The sequence below is a fragment of the Astyanax mexicanus genome, chromosome 6 (assembly GCF_023375975.1).
Source record: "Astyanax mexicanus isolate ESR-SI-001 chromosome 6, AstMex3_surface, whole genome shotgun sequence".
Classification (NCBI taxonomy): Eukaryota; Metazoa; Chordata; class Actinopteri; order Characiformes; family Acestrorhamphidae; genus Astyanax; species Astyanax mexicanus.
Window position 1 is genome coordinate 32,312,322 of NC_064413.1, and position 19,679 is coordinate 32,332,000.

General features: G+C 36.4%; 1 protein-coding gene across 1 annotated transcript; it reads left to right on the top strand.

The window, feature by feature from the left end:
* Positions 1 to 9,731: 9,731 nt before the first annotated feature.
* Positions 9,732 to 17,250, top strand: tent5ba (terminal nucleotidyltransferase 5ba). Its single transcript, XM_007251781.4, has 2 exons — positions 9,732 to 10,206; positions 15,536 to 17,250. The coding sequence occupies exons 1-2, from the start codon at positions 10,051 to 10,053 to the stop codon at positions 16,559 to 16,561; spliced, it is 1,182 nt and encodes a 393-aa protein (XP_007251843.1). The 5' UTR covers positions 9,732 to 10,050; the 3' UTR covers positions 16,562 to 17,250.
* The last annotated feature ends 2,429 nt before the right edge of the window (positions 17,251 to 19,679 follow it).

Here is a 19,679-nt window from a genome sequence, read left to right on the forward strand (position 1 = left end):
GGCTTTTATGAGTAGTAAAACAATTCATTAATCATTTTGAAAACATAATGTATGCCTCTCTGTCTCCAGAGTCAAATGGAGTGTTGACAAAGAGTGGAAACTCTATACATGTCCAGCAGTGGAGGGTTCTTGCGACTCCCAATGGATCCAAGAAATGGCTTTCCAATGTGTTTCTTCAGCCACCCACAGTATTCTGAACAGTTCGTCACTGTTCCTAGGAACGTTTGGGCTGTGGCAGCAGGAAGGAAGACCTATGAGTGTTGAACCTAGACTTTCTGTGGAAGTAGTTGCCTGGTTTCTATCCACTTAACTTGCTGAGAGCTGCCTAAATGGCCTCAGAGGGTTAAAGCAAGGTTTGGCTATACTTCCATACTTTCGCACGCATTAGCGTTATTACCCTCAAGCCAATTGTGCAGCAAGATAGGGTCACAGTATGTTTATGACTCTGCCACTGTGCTGATGAGCAGGTTTTTATTGCCCGACACCACCACTGCCTTTCCCTAGAAACGTCTGGAAGCAAACCTCTCTGATCTCTTCATGGTGGACAAGGATATATTTTTGTCCTTGGCAGAGGAGCACTCAGCTTCTGGAATTAGAAGAGCTTGCAATGCATGTTATGTCTCCCAACACATTCCTGCATTAATGTTCTTGTGTGACTCTGTTTTACACATGGATGAGATTTAAAATTCTTTTTTTGTTTTTTAGCTTTTTGGAGTATTATAAGCAGAGGTTTCCACACTTGCATTAGTATGTGATGTGTGGGTATGCGTAGATTGACAGTTGGCAAAGTGTTCATGACCATACGGCTTCCTCTGATGACGAGGGGGGAAGGTTTCTTGTTTCCAGTATTCAGTAACCTTCCCAATGAGGCCTGCAGATGTGGATAGAAGACATTACTATACTGAACTGGAAGTTGTTAAGTAACACTTCAGAGTTTTGGGTTTAAAGGTTTCATTTTCATTGAGAAGTTCTGTTTGAAGAAATGACCTAATTTAGTTCACATTATCGTCTCTGGCTTCTGAATTGTGCTGTAAAGTATCATATGCACTAGCTGCTGAAGAAATTTTCTATTGTTGATGAATGAATATTAAAAATACATTAAGAAATAAGAAATTGGAAATTAAAAAATATTGCTACAATCATATGAAGGCATCAAGTATAATTGAAAGGTGTACACTGTATTAACTACACTATAAAGAACTGCACTAACATGTCATATGTTATGGGACAGGATTTTGTGCCCATGTATTCAGTGACTTTTGCCATGTCCTAAAGAAGCTAAAGAATACTTCAAGGACCTTTATTCTATAATGTTCTGCTGGTATGTCCATGACACTGTGGATTGAGGAATGTCAAACGCTCACACAACGTCCAAAATAGATAGTCCCGTCCATCTGTTATAGGCAAGTCAGATCACTCTGCAGCCATCTTTGCAAGACCAGCCTTGTATCTGTTTTAACAGCAAGAAATCAAAATACTCAAAATTTAAGGTTTATTTACCATTACATAACATATTTTTACATCACAAATTGAAAAAAAGCCTATGATTAGTTTGTAGCATTTGGCTCCATAATGCACAAAATATAGATTTATTTTGCCTTGGTATGGCAACTGCGCTTGCGCAGATGTCCTAATCAAGCCAAGCTTTCCCCACTAGCATCTTGACCTCCCTTTGCAGCATAAACAGGTGGCTGCTTGGCTCTCTTTGTTGAAGGGTGGGATTTTATCCTTAAACAAACACTGGGTTGAGCTCCCATTCAAATTTTAGTAATTGGCTGGTCTCTTCATGAATACTGCTTCTGCCTACAATCAGCCCTCGCTCTAATTATTCATATCACCTTACCAAGAGCATGATGTACAGTGTTCAACCTCACTAGATTACTCCTCACAACTTATACAGGTGTGGCTGTTCCCTTTTCTTGGGGTAACACTTCATAATCAATTGAGCCCTTCCAAAAATAAACAGATGTTGACCAAATGCATTTTTTTATTATTATTAATAAATAAGTGCCAATAGTGTCAAAAAAACTATGCAAGTCTAAAAAAAGTACATTTAATTATTTGTAAACAAGAAAATCAGTCGATATATGGTTATTCAATAAAATGGCTCGATTTACTAACTGCTATCACAAGATTTTTGGACATCAGTGTATAAAAAATCTATTAACAGTAAAATTACAAAATATATGTAATTTTTAATTATGCTACAATCATGCTAAAATCCTTCAAATCAATCTAAAATAACCAGTTTTTTTCCAGCTCTGCCTCTTACATCTCTGACAGACCTGTGAATTTAATAGTGTTTTTAAAATAACTGTAAAATGACTGTACTGTGTACAGAACAAACTAAAGTTCTTTCTATTGACTAGCCTAACTTAAACAACATATGCTATATGTGATTTAAACAGTATACCCCATCTCATAGGCCCCTTAATATACTGCCATACACACTTGTTGCAAACAAGTTTTGTTTGCTTAATTGATCCATTTCCTACCCGCCTTAGTCAATAACACTCTACACATCACTTAGTGTAACATAACTTTACCTCTGTAGTCTGATTCAAAGGCTGACCTCCGCCTGTAACCTTAAGCTTAAAAACAACAAGAGGCCTACAGCTGCTGCTGTGGAGGTATTCACAATACCATATACAATGTTGGGCACGTTACTTTGAAAAAGTAATTAGTTATGGTTACTAGTTACTTCTCCAAAAAAGTAACTGAATTACTAACTGAGTTACTCCACTATAAAAGTAAGTAGTTACCAGTAAAAGTAAATATTGCGTTACTTTTCTGTTACTAGCCCCCACCTTCTCAGAGCGTGTTTCATGCAGTAACGGGGTGTCGGAAATGATAACAGTAACTTTATAGTGACAGTCAGAGTAATTAGTTAGATTACTCGTTACTGAAAAAAGTAATGGCGTTTATAACGCTGTTTATTTCAACGCCGTTACTCTCATCACTGACCATATCTACACCACTGTCAATCACCCTGAACTCTGAAAATCTCTTATTGTCTCAATCAGGGAGGAAAATATGCTTATTCAAGACTTTTACTCTGTATGAAATTTACTGTTTATTTATCTCAGATAGGAAGTACGCCTAGTATTGACTACACAGCATCTTAAAAAGGGATTTTTCATTAATAGAAAAAATACAGTCTAGGAAAAGCTACTAAAACTGCCTTTTGATGTTTAGGATCATATTATTTGAAATGTAATTTTTGTAGCCTGGCTCTTTGTTTCAGTTTTTATTTACCATCTGAATTGACATACACACTTTTAAACTATTAAACTTGACAGAACTACCAGTGGTTCCTGTTTTTTCCCCTTACTCATATAATTTAAGAACAACTAATAATAAAACTTAGGGTGTAATTAATGTCACAGAGCATTAGGGGTTAATCCAAGGCAGTTTGACACTAAAGGTTAACTTTAAGATTCCTTAATCTAGAATTAAGGAATAGTTAATTAATAGTTAATTAATCTAGAATTATTGTTCATATGCAGACTATGTTGTTCTCCTGGTTTGTGCTGTCGGTCACTAAGAACATGTAATCACTGGTGAAACTTACATAACAGACTAGAGCACATTCTGCTGGCCACACCTTGCTGACTTTGACGCATGAAGAAAATAAATAGTGCGAAACAAAGTGGAGAGGGAGAGAGAGAGAGAGAGAGAGAGAGAGAGAGAGTAGAAATATAATGAGTATTTTAGAGTTGATCTCTTCTTTTGTCTGTGTTGTGTATGAGGTGTGTTTTCATGTTCTTTTATGTTATATAATGTCAGGAAGTACTTCGACATGTCACTATTGATATACAAAATCTCTAAAAGGGAAATGTATATACATATTAGCATATGCTGAAATATAGAATTTGTTATTATTATTTATTTTTTTATTTATAATTTATCATTCGTTATGATATATTAACGTGCTATTAACGAGAGTTGGTTAATTCAAATAGTGTAAAAACATGTCAAAATATTTAAATACAATTGGTTTGGGATTTTGACAAATATTTTATTGATTGCAGTCTGTCACAAAGATTATAAACCCTAATAAAGTTAAACTTTTCTGCAAAGCACTTAACCCCGTAATCATGCCATAAACATGTCATGATGGATATTACACGCTTTTACTAGCAGTAATCAAACATTAAAGTCATGACAGTTTACTCTACATGTTAATTTAAATCATGACATCAACCATCATAGTAGCTCTAATGACAATCACAGTCAAACAATGTAGCACCTACCATTAAAGTTATCGGAAACGGCAATATGACAGGTTTATATTACTCTACATAACTTGTTGAGACATGTTCATGGCATGGTTAGTCACTGTTATTGTGACGTATGCGTGAAATTCTTAATTTTCTTCCTGTTGCTTTAAGATGTTTTTTCTTTACTTTTTTTGTAATTAGCATGTCAGTTCACCCCAAAGTAAAGCTACTGCCATTATTATAATAGCTCACTGGTAAAGAGATGAGTTTCCATTGTTTGCTTGCAGCCCTAAAGACTTCTGAGTGAGCAGTTGATGAGGCCCAGCCTCTGCGTCACAGGCAATGCTCTGCTTACGGAACTGCTGAAGTAGGACTGCAAACAAGGGTTCCTGCGTCTTATCAGCTAAAACAGGTAGACTGTATGACCTACAATAAGGAAAATCCTGGCCTGCTTGCATCACACAAACAGTGGGGTTGCCATAGGAAGTATCAAAGCTTTGCTGTGTTGCTTTAATGACTTGCTGATACTGTGTTCCCTTTTTCCCTAAGATTTTTTTATTTTTAATGGAAAACAATAGTATTCCTGAGTTAAAAGGGGACATTATATTCTAATAAATGATATCAATGTCCTGGAACAAGCATCCCTGCAATGTCTAATAAATTAATTGTAGAAACAGAGTGGTCTGGTAGGTTTGTTGGATGTACTTGCTTCTCTGTGTAAGTCCCCAAATACCCTAGACATATGCACTGTTGCTTTAACTCAGCCGTTTCCAACCCTGTCCTGCACATGTTAGGAGTTCCTACTCTAACACACCCATTTCAGTTCAGCAAGGGCTTGATAAATTGCTGATTAGCTGGATCAGATGGGTTAGTAGTAGGTCTGTTACGATAACTATCTTTGTATGGATAACATATGGTGCCAAACATAACTGTGAAAAACAATATTATCATTAATAGTAGTTATAAAATAATTTTACACCATGGATAAAATTTTAAAATAATTTCAGACATAGCAATTAGAATATGAATATTAAATATCCTAGATAGATAAAACCTAGATAAATAAATAAAACCCCTGTTTTTAAACAGAGTCAGCATAATGGCTTATTCATGTTAATGGACTCCCCTTGCTAAGAATAAACATATTGGGCAATATTGAGATCAGCAAAAATGATCAAGGTCATGTTTATACACTATACAATTATAAAAAAAAACAAAAAAAAACATCAATATCATGACAGTCCTAGTAAGCATCTTTAGCATTAATGTAAAAATGCAGGACCAGTCTTATGTGTTAATGTACTTTTTTTTTTTTTTTTTTTTACAGATATTTACAATAAATCAGCAAATGAACAGGCCTATCACATAAAAGTGGTGAAAGTGAGTTCCTGAGTATTAGTAGCCCCCCATTATGAAGATAGACTTTAAATCTGAAGTGAAGATTATAGACATTTTTCTTCATAAAAGAGGGTTTTGAAATGCGATATAAAATGTAGTCCAAGTATCAGCTAGAGACAAGCATTAATCACTGAAACCCATACAAATAAAGCCTTTGTGTGTTGCAATTCATATGAGTATGACAGCATAACCTCAAGCTCTAATTGAGTGCCTCTTGTGGATGAGTGTAAAGCAGTGCACTCAGTGTCATTACCTCTAGCTCTGTTTAGTCACGGCTATTTGCAGCTTTATTTTGCACCGTGATGTCAATCTTGTGACATTCTCCTGCTCTTTTGTCACTGCAGAGAGGCAGCTGTGGGCTCTTACTAGAAGACTGCAACTGCTCTTAAGGGATAGGAGACTAAGAATACATAAATATATATATATATATATATATATATATATATATATATATATATATATATATATATATATATATATATATATATATATTTTTTTTTTTTTTATATAATTTATATATTAATTTCAACTTCTAAATATTATTAAACATTTACATCTGATTTATTATAATATTATAATTAGTGACTCTTAAAAACAATAGTGCATGTAATTTTACTATGTTTTAAATTGAAATCAGTAGTAAGTTTCCTGCAGCACCTACTACATGCAGTGGTCTGGTAGGTTTGTTTGATGTAAATACTCTGTACATTATGACAGCTGTTTTTATAAATTACCAAAATGAACAAAACAATATACTCAAACCCACAGAATTTCATACAGAAATATATTTACAATGACCTGTATTAAAAAAAAAAACTTTTGCACATGTTCTGTGAAATTACATATTCTCCCCAGGTCTCCAAATCACCTAAACTGATGTGCTGTCACTTTAAAAGGGTAGAATTACATTATGCTCTATTGCTATTATATTATACCATTATATCAGTGACATAAAATTATTTTAAAATAAAAATATATCATTTATTACAATTTCTTCTTGCACAATATATTGTCCAGACAAAATAATTATTATATCAGGCCTGCTCAACTGATTTTAGTTTAATTGAATGTGATGGTAGGTTTTTTTTAAAACATTCCCATCATAAGCTTTCTCACAGCTGATACTGTCCTTTGGGTTCCTCTTATTCTCAGTTTTTTAATTATTTTTATTTAATCTATAAAACATTATTGTTTTCACAGGCAAATGTGTAAAACGTTTATTGTCCCTTTACTAGTTGCTAGTTTACAGGAAGCCATGTAGAGTACACCAAGCACTTTGTCTATTTGAGCTGCCTGGGCTTTGAATGCTCAAGGTGTGAACAAATAAAGGAAAATCCATCTCCACCCACAAGACTCACAGTTCCTGATCCTCTAATACACACTAGTTCTACACTTGATTTTCCAAGAGATTAATCACAAACAAATGATCAATAAAATGAACTTTTAAATCTATTAGTATATGAACGTGCATTATTGGTTATTGGGTGTGGACCCTTACTCTAATAGAAAGAGCTCATATAAAGCAGAGTTTTGCAATTCACTCAGAGACACTCTTTAGAGTCTTTAGTGAGCTTTACGGTAGCTTCTTTTATGGTGAGGTTACAAATGCTATGCGTCCTTTGTTTCACTCCATTTCCGATGCGTTCTAATTTAGACCAGGCCAGGGCCATCTCCCACATGGTCTGCTTGCCTCATGGCGGGTTTTTTATAGGCCAGTGACGAAGGTGCTGCATATTGACACCTGTTTAACCCCCTGGTGGGGATAATGTCTTCCATGCTGCCTAACAACCAGAGGTTGCTCCTGTGAGGCAGGGTTAAATTGGATAATAATGTAGAATGTGAGACAGAGTATATCGGTACATATAAAGCAGGTACAAAAAAGTAGCCAAAACTATCAACATCTTACTGATCTCTCTTTTTTCTTCTCAGTGCTTTGTTTGTGTGCACAGCTCAGTTGTTCCGTTCCTCTAGATTCTCCTGACCTCAGAACTTAGACTTCCCCTGCAGTCATCTTTTTTCTCTAATGAGGTTTTCCATTTGGGGTTGTCATATGTAACAGTAGATTCTCAGCTGTATTATCCTCTGCTAAAGCCTGGTCTTACCACTACCAAACATGCTCCCAGCCACAAGGCACATATTGCAACAAGATACATACAGAAGCAGATCAGTTCATTATGTTGTCATCGCCAGTTAGGACAGAGAGATTTACAGTCTCTGTAGTCTGAGGTTGAAAGCTAAATTCACTATAGGAAAAATGCACTCACACATCAGTATTGTTCTGTATTCCACATACAGTTGTATGCCAGTGTTTTGACACCCTTGATCAAATTATATGCACTGTAATGTTTTTTTTTTCTATTGAGAAGCGGTAAACATAGACTTTATAGCTAATCAAATGCAAATTGATGTAACAAAACAAATAAAAAAGAATAAAGCAAAGGTTTGGACACCATACTGAATCAGGACACTGTAACAAAGCCTTTTGTGAGAAATCCTTGCTTGCAAATTCTTGCAGTAGCTAAAGGTTTTCTCTTTTTCAATCTTATCAAAGGACTGGTGTGGGTGCAGGTTTTTATTCTAAACAACCAGCATCACATCTGATACCAATTGTTCAATCAATCGGTCAGTCCTCAAACAACTGATGACATGTGCTTCTGCTTGGCTGGACAGAAACCTATAGGCCCATCAGCCTACAGAGCCTTGTGGATAAGATTAAACACCCATGTTCTAGGACTCTAGTAGTGAGATATTTGTGGGACATTGTGCTTACACAGCTTGTTTAAGGTCTATCCACACATTTTAATGGTGTTTAGAGCAGGAAACTGTAAGAAGTTTTCCAGAAGCCCTACAAAGGTCCACCTCAGAAGCACAAAAGATATTCCTAATGGAAACACACACACGATAATTTATCTGGAGTGGAAAAAAGCAACAACTATTGTTCTTTAAATGATAAGCCAATCAAGTCTTATCATGCTGTATAAAACTTCAGGAGCTTAAAGTCAGCACATTAGAGCTCACAATGAACAGTGATAAATATAACTTACCTACTTATCTATTATTTAATTTGATTTAATTTTGATTTAAATTACATTATCAGATGAATACATGCATGATACTGTTTCAGTCCATTTGTAACAGTCCAAAACTGACATATACACACGTGATTTTAGACCATCCATATTGGTAAGATGTTCCTTGGCAGTTGACAAGATGTCGATGTGGTATAGGTGTTAGTTGCTTAAATGCTGCTTTGTGGTTGCTAAGGTGATATTGTTGTATATGTGTTAGTTGCTAAGGTGATACTAAAATGTTGCTGTGGTATAGGTGTTAGTTGTTAAGATGTTGCTGTGGTATAGGTGTTAGTTGTTAAGATGTTGCTGTGGTATAGGTGTTAGTTGTTAAGATGCTGCTCTGAGTTTGCAAAAGTGATGCTGTGGTATAGGTGTTAGTCGTTAAGATGTTGCTGTGGTATAGGTGTTAGTTGCTAAGATGTTTCTCTGTGGTTGGTAAAGGTGTAACCTTTAAATGTTTTTTTGTTGGTAAGATGTTGATGTGGTATATGTATTAGTTTTAAAATGTTGTTTTGTGGTTGTAGAAGCGACGTTGTATACATATGGAACATATATTTTAAACAAAAAATGTTGCCAGAGTTAACCGGACAAAAACAAGTGGACAAAAGAAGAAGCATTCAGAAGGAAAATATAGTTTGATTGCATACTTTAATTATACAATTTTTAACAACCCAGAGTCATATTATATTTCATAAAGCAGCATTTACTAAACCTCCTTCTGACTCACTAAAAGCTTACAGTAATTTTCCTTTGTTTTCTGTCATAAAACATCTATGAAACAGAAATGTACCATCACAGCTCTGGAAACCGAGAGAAGAAGTGAAGAGCTTAGCTTTCAGCAGCGCTGTAAGATTTTCCGAGCTGTTTTTAAAGCGAGGACTCTTCCCATGTGTGAAGGTGTATGGACTTGTAGCTCCTCCCAGCGGGCGTGTACCACAGGCCTTTCACAGCAGAACGAAAGGGATGGGTATGAATAATTCATGAGCAGCCCGGCCAATCAGAGGTGGTATGTAAATGAGGCGGGTATAACAACGCTGCTGTGGCGCAGAGAGCCACTGTGGAAAAGTTGTGAATGAGAGTGAGAGGCTGAGGATCAGACTGCTGGAGTTCAGAGTGTGTGTAGAAGACATTAGCAGCTTCAGATCAGTCTGTATATTATTACTCTATAGACAGACCCGAGTTTAGAGAGACACAGAGAAACAGAGGCGGCTGAATAGTGTCTGGTTTAGGCTGTTGGTCAGGAGCTCCAGTGCAGCTGTTAATCAAGAGTTTAGTTGAGGATAAAAGGCAGCAGTTTCGCAGCAGCAGCATCAGGTCGATTCTGGTCCTCCTCTTCCTTCTTGTCTCTTTGTTCCTTCGCCATGTCCCCGGGTGATGTCTCGGAGCAGAGCCGGAGGTTGTGTGTCTTATCCTGGGAGCAGGTGCAGCGTTTGGACTCTATTATTGGAGAGCCGGTTCCCATTCACGGACGAGGAAATTTCCCTACGCTTTCTGTGCAGCCTCGACAAATCGTGCAGGTAAATCTAAGAACCAGTAGCCAGTCAGTCTGAATATTCTAGATGGATGGAGATGCCTATGCTAGTTTAACCAGTTCCTCTTTTTTGGTCCCATTTGAAATTTATAAAAGTAAATTTACATTCAAATTGATTTAAATCAGATATGACTTTCTTTAAACTGTAGTCTACTGAAATGGTTCTGAAATGGATTATTTAGTAAACGCAGCCATTTGGATGCTCATCTAGTTATTTATTTGTTTAAATGCTCAAGTTGTCAGGTTTAGAGGTAAATTGAAACCCTCAAGATAGAAACCCTCAGTTTCTAGTCTGCCATAAAAGAACAGTCTTTGGTTCTCTAAAGAACCATTTTCCCCAAAGAACCTGTGATACAAAAAAAAACTGAATACACTAAAACTGTTTAGAGTGAATGGTGTATATTTTGGTGAGTTGGTGTATATTTTTTACATTGATTTTAACTATGACTTTTTAAATTATAGCCTACTTTAAAAGGGTTCTTAAATTGTTTATTTAGTAAAGGCAACCATTTGGACACCTGTATATGTTTTACTTGTCAAATTGTCCTTTTTTTAGATTAGGTTAAGATTAGAGCTAAATAGTGGTGCACTCCTACCCTCGATTCCTGTCCTGACATAAAAGAACCATCTTTGGTTCCATGAAGAAACTTCTCTTCCAATTAACTTGGGATGTAACCGATTGTAATTAAATATTTCACTGAATTAATGCATACTCATAAAAGGGCTCTTGAAGGACTAGGGTTTGTGTTATTATTCATTTTTTTATAAAGCTAACCTTTTGAACATGTACATAGTTATTTACTTGGTTAAACTGTCAAATTATCAGGTTTAGAGTTGAATATTACTCACGGCAGTGAGCACTATTTATAGCACATTCATATCCACCTTTGCTTCTCTAAAAAACTTTTCCTCTACTTGAGATGTCAAGAACCTTTATAAAGTTTAAGCTTCTTTTTTCCTAGCACATCTATTCTAAAACTGCTATTATGCTATATGCACAGGCACTCATAACTTAGAGACCTTAGATTTGACTGTCTGGTACAAGAGTTCTGTTTGCAGCCATGACTTCTTAACCCACTATTTGGATGCGTAAATGGTTACTTTGCCTGGTTTAAGTGGAAATTAACACATTGCAGATGGTTCTGAATAGAGTCTTTATGAATGGCTCTATATAGCTTCAAAAGAGTTTTCCTATCATTGTGAGACAAATAATGGTATATAACCCATTTTCATGGACTACAGTACTTATATAGTACTATATACTCAAAAACTATATACTCTAAACTTCAAAAGAGTTTTCCTATCATTGTGAGACAAATAATGGTATATAACCCATTTTCATGGACTACAGTACTTATATAGTACTATATACTCAAAAACTATATACTCTAAACTCACTTTAAATACTGCCAGTAAAGCAAATCATTATAAATGTGTCTGATCACTGAAGCTAGGCTGTATCCATTTTGCACAGTCATTGCACAGTCAGAAATCAGTGATTCAGTTTGTCTGTTCAAGTTTCTTGTAGAAGGTCTAAGATAAGCCAAACATGTTTAGCCTTTGCCCCTTTAGTCAGAGGACAGAGAATGTGCTATGCTTAGCTAATTTAAGTGCTATGTAAATGACTCAGGCAGGCTCACACTGTTCTTGGCCTCTGGGCCTTCAGCTCTGGCACGAGTCCATGAAGTCCCCTTCTAACCAGAATCTTAAGCCCCTGGTAACTTTATCATGGTGAGCTGGATTTCATCTAGTGAAGGCCCCCATATCACGTGTATGAGCAAATTACCTCCAAAATGGATCCAAATAGTTTCACGCACTGAGGATCACCTGATTACCAGCTCTCTTTTGGCTCCTTCTCAGCCTAGAAAACGAAACTCAGTGACTCTTTTTTTTTCTTTCCACACAGTGCTCAGTTTTTGTTCCATCCCTAAAAGCTACAAGCTCAACACTGAATTGTCGGTCCCTTCATCTGACATTTCCCCAATTCCTTTCATTTGAGCACTATTAATAGAATTGACTCTAAATGAAGATACTGATATTATAGTGCTCATCAGAAGCGATTGCCCTCTGAGGTTAGTGCTGTTATGTAATATGTTGGAGACCACCAACAGAAGCAGCTGACTAATATGTTTTTTTTTTTATATAAACTTTTAATGCTTTATTAAGTCCTTAATAAACCAGGCTCAGGAATGATCAGCCATGTGTTTCATTTTCTGTTGGTCTGTTTTACATCTGCAAGTTCAGACAGCTGTACCTTTAACAAAGGCAAACATCTAATCTTTAAAATCATATAGAGTAAATATTACTTTAAATGACATGGTATTTAAATAAGATATGACGTCTGTGAACATGGAAGTGCCCACTTGACAGATTCTGTAGTTTCCTCCTTCCTCCTTGGAGATCCTGTCTCTGCTAAAGTGTTAAAGGACAGTATTGCAGAGTTTTTAAATCACTGCTTAAAGAACTGTGGTTGTACTGCATGCACAGATATCTAAAGAATTCTGTGCCTTTAAACAAATATATCTCACAGAAAGGTTTATGAAATAATTATAAATGTATTTTCTGACACTTGAAATATTATTTTACAAAAATAATGCAACAGGTTCTGGAACTGAATGTACTTTAAAATAAAATTAATTAAAGATGGAAGGTTACATACAAGCAAAAGCAGAATATCCTCCACTAACAAAATATTTGTTTCCTGTTTCACCACAGTTAAACCATTATTTCATTGCTAGCAAACATCACAACCCCTGATGGATCTTATTAGCACCATTTTCTTTACAGAGTCAGTAAGTTACTCTATAGTACCACCATTGTTTCCCATTAATCCACTTTAAAAGACTTTTAACATAACTATAGACAGTGTTATATAACATTTTACAGCTATTAAAAAACATGTGAATACTGCTTTAGGAAAGAAATTATATATTTACAAATGTAACTATTAGAGCTGTAAGAAAATCTAAATATGTATTGAACTATTGTAATATTATGTTCCCCAAATCCCCCAATTTGATATTTAATTACTAATTTTCAAGTTAATTTTGTGCTGTGTTCTAAATAGCACTGTTCTGATTGGATAAAAAAGTAATCTTTTATGCTTATGATATGTTTTACAATTATAGTTTCCTAAATTTTAATTTAAACAAGTAACATTAAATTGCACTGATTGCAATATTGCAATATATCGCAATATATTGTATTGAAACCCATGTATCATGATGCATATCATATTGCCAGCATACAGCCCTAGTAAGTTTGATGATGTACTGAATTACATACCTTACTGAAGAGCAAACTGTGAGAACATAGTACATAAAGAAAGAAACAGGCATTGCACTCTTTCCAGAGAAAACATTGCTGTAGGCTAAAATGAAAGTGAAATCTCTCTCGATAAAGTATTGCCACATTGCTAAACTATAGTTCTGAGACTAAGGATGAAGTTGATGTGTGGTGCCCATTCTCTTCTCTTCACCTTTACATTTATTCCACAGTCACGACCTGACCTGATATATATAAATAGCATACTAATGATCTGATTGGCTGGAGTTGGTGTTTGTTTTTCATGTGGTTGATGCTAATCTGACAGGGCCGAGGATGAGACGGGTTACGTGGGCTGATATAACCTAAGCTCATACATCATTAAAGTGTTTAAATAATGCCACTCTCAGGAAATAAATGGCCTTGTTTTGGTGTTACACTGCAAGATACATTTTGGGCCTACAATCTTAAAGTAGTTTATCAGATCAAAACCAGGTCAAGCCATGAACAGAACGTGCTGAGTAAGCTGAGTTTAAGCATTTCTGTCCAAACAGGGCTTCCCTTACACACTTCATTTTGCTTATCTAATGAATTTGTTAATTTTCATATGTAATCCTTTATAAATAGAATAGAATAGGCAATGGAAGTTATGGCATGTTTGTTGACTAGCTGTTGCAGTTGTGTCTCAGACAGACATTCTGTCTGCTCGTTTTATTCCACCATAGCTTCAGTCTACTTGCATTTAGTCAGCCTGTCAAACAGCTAACGCTGCATTTGAGTGCGCAGCATCAATCATGGCACTAGCACCACAGCAATGTGCTGCTACCCTCTAATTTTCTTCCTACTGGCTCTGAGTGTCCTCAGTGTGTAAGGACAGCAATTCAGGCTGCCTGGGATGATTTTAATTCCTATTGATCATAGACAGAGAAAGATCACATTAACCCTTGACTCTCTAAACCAGTATATCACAGCATTTTAACCTTATTTAGTCTTATTTAGGCTGCTTTTGCTATATTGATTGATTTATTTTAACTGGTATATTAAACAGCATATCAATGGCAACAGCATATCTTTTTAAAGGCAAACAGAACAATGCTCACGATTGTTTAATGTAAATGTGGTTATTTGTCCAGGGAAAGGTTTATAAGAAGCCTGGTAGTAGAATCGGGAAGTTGTTATTCCATATACTGGAAATAGCATCTTAAAAAAGTTTTTTATTTTCTCGTTTAAAGTTAAAGATATGAAGTATTGGAGATATGAGGTTTTAGTGTAACAGCGATGGTGTGTTTAAGAAAACAATTTCAAGGATTCTTTTTATAAAAATGAACATAGTGAATTCATAGTAAGGTTCTGTTCATATATCAAAACTAATAAGAACTAAGGTGTGTTTTACATGTTCGTTAATTATTTTAATCCTAAAGTGAGTATGTTATGTTAATAAATTTCTGTGTAAAGTAACATTGGTTGTTTTTGAGTATATTATGCATTTTGTTCACTTATGAAATGATATTTAAATGTACAGAGCAATTACAGTGCATCAAATAAACCTACAAAACAGACCACTCTGATTTTAGAATCAATATATTTCATTGTCGACTTATAATTAATTCATAACAATACTGCATTACACAAAGTGTTGGGGACAGAAGAGTAATGGGAGATGGGTAAATTGGAAATGGTTCACTCACACAGGTTACACTCAACTTAGTCTGTGTCTCCAAAAGTGCCCAAACATAACAGATTACATATTTAATCACTAAATATCAGTACTTTCCATGTAAAACAATATATAGACATTTAAATGCCTTTTAAATCTCATGTTTAGCTGTTTCTATCATTTTTAGAGATGGAGGACATTAAAGAATTAATTGTTGACTAATCGACTAATAGAAAAAATAACCATTAGTTGCAGCCCTAATACTGATACCATTAACTAGAATATTTTCTCCCCTCCCAACTCAGAAATACCATTGCTTTCTATGTAAAAGAAAAAAAATCGAAGGGACTGCTGAATTAAATATTAAATATATATATTTTTTCTTTTTGTCTAGGTTGTGCGAGAACGTCTGGAGCAGCAAGGAGTCACCGTGAGGGACGTGAGGTTGAACGGATCTGCAGCCAGCCATGTTCTGCACCAGGACACAGGGCTCGGCTACAAGGACTTGGACTTGATCTTCGGAGTGTCGCTGTCTGATGACCAGGCCTTTCGCTTGGTTAAGGACGTGGTTCTGGACAGTCTCCTCGACTTCCTTCCTGAAGGGGTCAGCAAGGAGCGCATCACAGCACTTACCCTGAAGGAGGCCTACGTGCAGAAGCTGGTGAAGGTTTGCAACGACACCGACCGCTGGAGCCTCATCTCCCTCTCCAACAACACCGGCAAGAATGTGGAACTAAAGTTCGTGGACTCTCTGAGGCGGCAGTTTGAGTTCAGCGTGGACTCTTTTCAGATAGGCTTGGACTCACTGTTGCTTTTCGACCGCTGTTCAGAAACGCCGATGTCCGAGAGCTTCCACCCCACTGTGGTGGGGGAGAGCGTTTACGGGGACTTCGAGGAAGCTCACAGCCACCTGAGGGACAAAATTATCTCTACTCGCAACCCTGAGGAGATCCGGGGCGGTGGCCTCTTGAAGTACTGTCACCTGCTGGTGCGAGGTTTCCAGCCGAGGTCAGAGGCTGAGATGAAATCGCTCCAGCGCTACATGTGCTCCAGGTTTTTCATTGACTTTCCGGACATCGGGGAGCAGCAGAGGAAGCTGGAGTCCTACCTGCAGAACCACTTTGCTGGCATGGAGCACAAGCGCTATGACTGTCTAGTAAGACTCTACCACGTGGTCAACGAGAGCACGGTGTGTCTGATGGGACACGAAAGGCGGCAGACGTTAAATCTCATCTCCACGCTGGCGCTGCGGGTGCTGGCCGAACAGAATGTCATCCCCACTGTTACCAACGTCACGTGCTACTACCAGCCCGCCCCTTATGTACGGGATATTAACTTCAACAACTACTACATAGCTCACGTGCAGCCGCTGATTCACACCTGCAATAACTATAACCAGACTTGGCTGCCTTGCAACTGACCCACAAATCCAGCACACAAGAGAAATAACCTTTGTGTTCCGAATGAGTGATAATTTAAATGCAAGCACAGTGAAAAGTTGTTTCTCTGCTGTTTTGCTCTCAACACAATAAAAGATGAGAATAAAGCAATGGAAAACTGAATGACTCTGAAAAACAAAGTGACTCTGAGGTGGACTAATCATTTACTGCTGTATGTCTGAAATGAGCCAATTCTAATGCATATTTCTATTGCATTTTCTCTGAAATCTTTGCCGACTGGATGTGGGACATTTGGTCTTCAAATGTAGCAATTATTATGGCTTGGATTCGCAGCATTTTTTCTTGTCTGTTACCATGTACCAGGCTAAAACGTAAACGTAAAAAGACTGGGATTTTAAAAGGAAAAGGCTGCATTTTTGAGGCAGCAAGTTTAGTTATGTATGTTTTCCTTTTTGCCTGACTGTGGTTTCAATCAACCTCTGTTTGTCTCTTGCCGTTGTTTAAAGGACCAAAAACATTTTATTTTTGTTAAGAAGGGAATGTTTATTGTAATTCCAAGTGCCTGAAACAAAACCGACGTACAAAAAAAGTGAGAACTGAGAACATTTTGGCTCTCGTGATTTTCTGTCTCCAGCATTTAAATGGAAATCTTTATTTTTCAGGGATGGAGGCATGTATTTTCTTGTAATAAAAAAAAAACACCTCACTATGACGTGTTATGTTTGGTTCTTTAATACAATTACGTAATTATATGCACATCTCTAAACAACATAAACACATGTATCTATGGAAACCTCTTTGGCATCTGTAACTTAACAACAACAACAAAAACACATGGTAGTCTGTGACACAGTTATGTTCTGGGAGTGTACACCCTGTAGCTGAAAAGTTTGGATCCATTACAGGACCAGGACATGACCCATAAGGATCCTTTCAAAAGCACAATGGCTTCTCTTTCTTGTGTCACACTAAAGTCACTGACAAAAGCCTTTTTGTTCAGCCACCCCGTTGGCACCGGAATCAAAATCCTGTTGCTTTCAGATTAATGCCATTTCTCACTTAATGTCATTTAAATCATTAGCAAAGTGCTTCAAGAAGAGCGATTGGCCACAGCTGCCAGTCTTAGGGCTTGTCATGTTTGAAAAGACTTTAGTGAAGGTGGCATTTCGGTAGTGATTCTTATTGCTTTCAGATTGTATAGTGTTTTAGACTGCAGGTGTTTGTGGTGAGTGTGTAGATATTATTAGTAGTATTAAACACTATAATACTATAAAATATCATAATTATCATTCCAGAAAAAAGTTTTTAAATTTGTTACAGCTATTGTTTGCTCATTGTCTGCACAAAAGCACCAGGAAGCTGCTTATATGTCCAGGTCTTAGAAGAAGATATGTTCAAAGATAGAAGATATGTTCGGCATCTATTTTGCGACACACCCTTGTACATTAAAAAAATAGATTTCCTGATAGTCAAACCTTAAAATAATCATGACCCACATTTCTAATGGATAAACTTTGATATTTACGTTGATCAAAGATTAAATGATATCTGAAATGCCAATTTAGTATGTAAGTGCAATACAATATTCATTGTGAAACAAACTTGTCACAATAATCACATTATCGACTCATCATAGTGTCACAAGAAATGACCTCAATCATTTTTGCTGATCTCAAAATTTTCCATTGTGTTTAATTAAATGGGTTTTTTTTTACATATGAAAAAACATCACCAATATTTTAGACAGTCAGCAATGACCAATGTATGCATCAATACTGGCACCTTCACAATATTATTTCTTAATATAAGTTCATTGTCTTTCAAATGGGTGTAGTCTGTTAAACTGCATAGTTTAACAGTGAGTTAACAGTTGCAGGACACACTTTTATTTAAGAAACGAAAGGGAAACGAACGGAAAGGAAAAATTACATATATGAATACCCCAGCAAGTATTGTGTGAGGAGGTCTATCTTTTAGGCTATGTTTGGAACCGCCATGTGTAATTTCTGAAATTAAAGGATGTCCTTAGACTTTTGACTCATCCCGTATTATCTTTATATCACTAATATCACTCTGTGACAATATAGCTTAAAAATATTGTAATTCTAATAGGCTAACTGTAAAATAGAAGTAACAAAACTCAAGTCTACTGACTCAAGTCTTGTGGAGTCTATGGCTGTGTCTGAAATGCAGTAAATGCTGACTCAATGATTTGCTGTCCACGCTGTCTTACTCAGAAGGCAGTGTAATGATAAATATATTTGTATCTGAATCCATAAAGAAACCATATGTTCTGTAAATTGCGGACAGTTCAATGTTAGGTTTGAGCGTTAAGCTGTTTTGTCACTAGCTGTTCACCCACTAAAACAGAAGGCTAGATTATTACAATTCAGACATGAATGCCTTAATTCATCAGAATCTCAGAATCTGACTAGGCAGTATTTTTAATGATTTATCTACAGTATGTGTCGTTCATGCTGTTCACATTAAAAGGTTTAATGCTTCTTTTTTAGAAAGTGTTCCTCTAGAGCAGTAAAATATGCAGAGCAGCCCCACTGCCCTGCATATTTTACTGCTTTTCTCACATGAACACACCACCTGCAACTCAATAATGGTCTGTTAATGAGCTGATTAGTTGGGTCAGGTGCTGGGAGCTGGGAAAAATGCAGGATAGTGGGCCTCCAGGACCAGGGTTGCGAAATACTTATCTAGAATCTAGTGTTGGTAGTATGGCTGGGCAGTTAATCATAAATAAATTAAAACCAACATTGAGAACGTCTCAATACTGTAATGTTGCCCATGTTGAATATTTTGTGTTTGTTACTCTGGCAATACTTTCCTCTCTATGTGTGTTCATGTACCATTCCCTTTTTTTTAGTCATGTGACTCCAGCCCATCCAGTCTGGAGGCAGACATTGAAGCAAAATGAAGGAGAACTCAAACACCAAGCCAAGTCTTTTAAAACACAGTGGTCCCAGTAAAACGTCTTATTTTTCTCGTTCTACAATTGTGTTTAAAGAGGAGAAAATTTATGTTTTCTGAGAACATTACAAATGCAGCACACAGGAAATCATGTAATAACTGTAGTTTTTTCTGCAAAGCTGAGCTTGTCCTTGCTAATACTGATATTTTCACCAG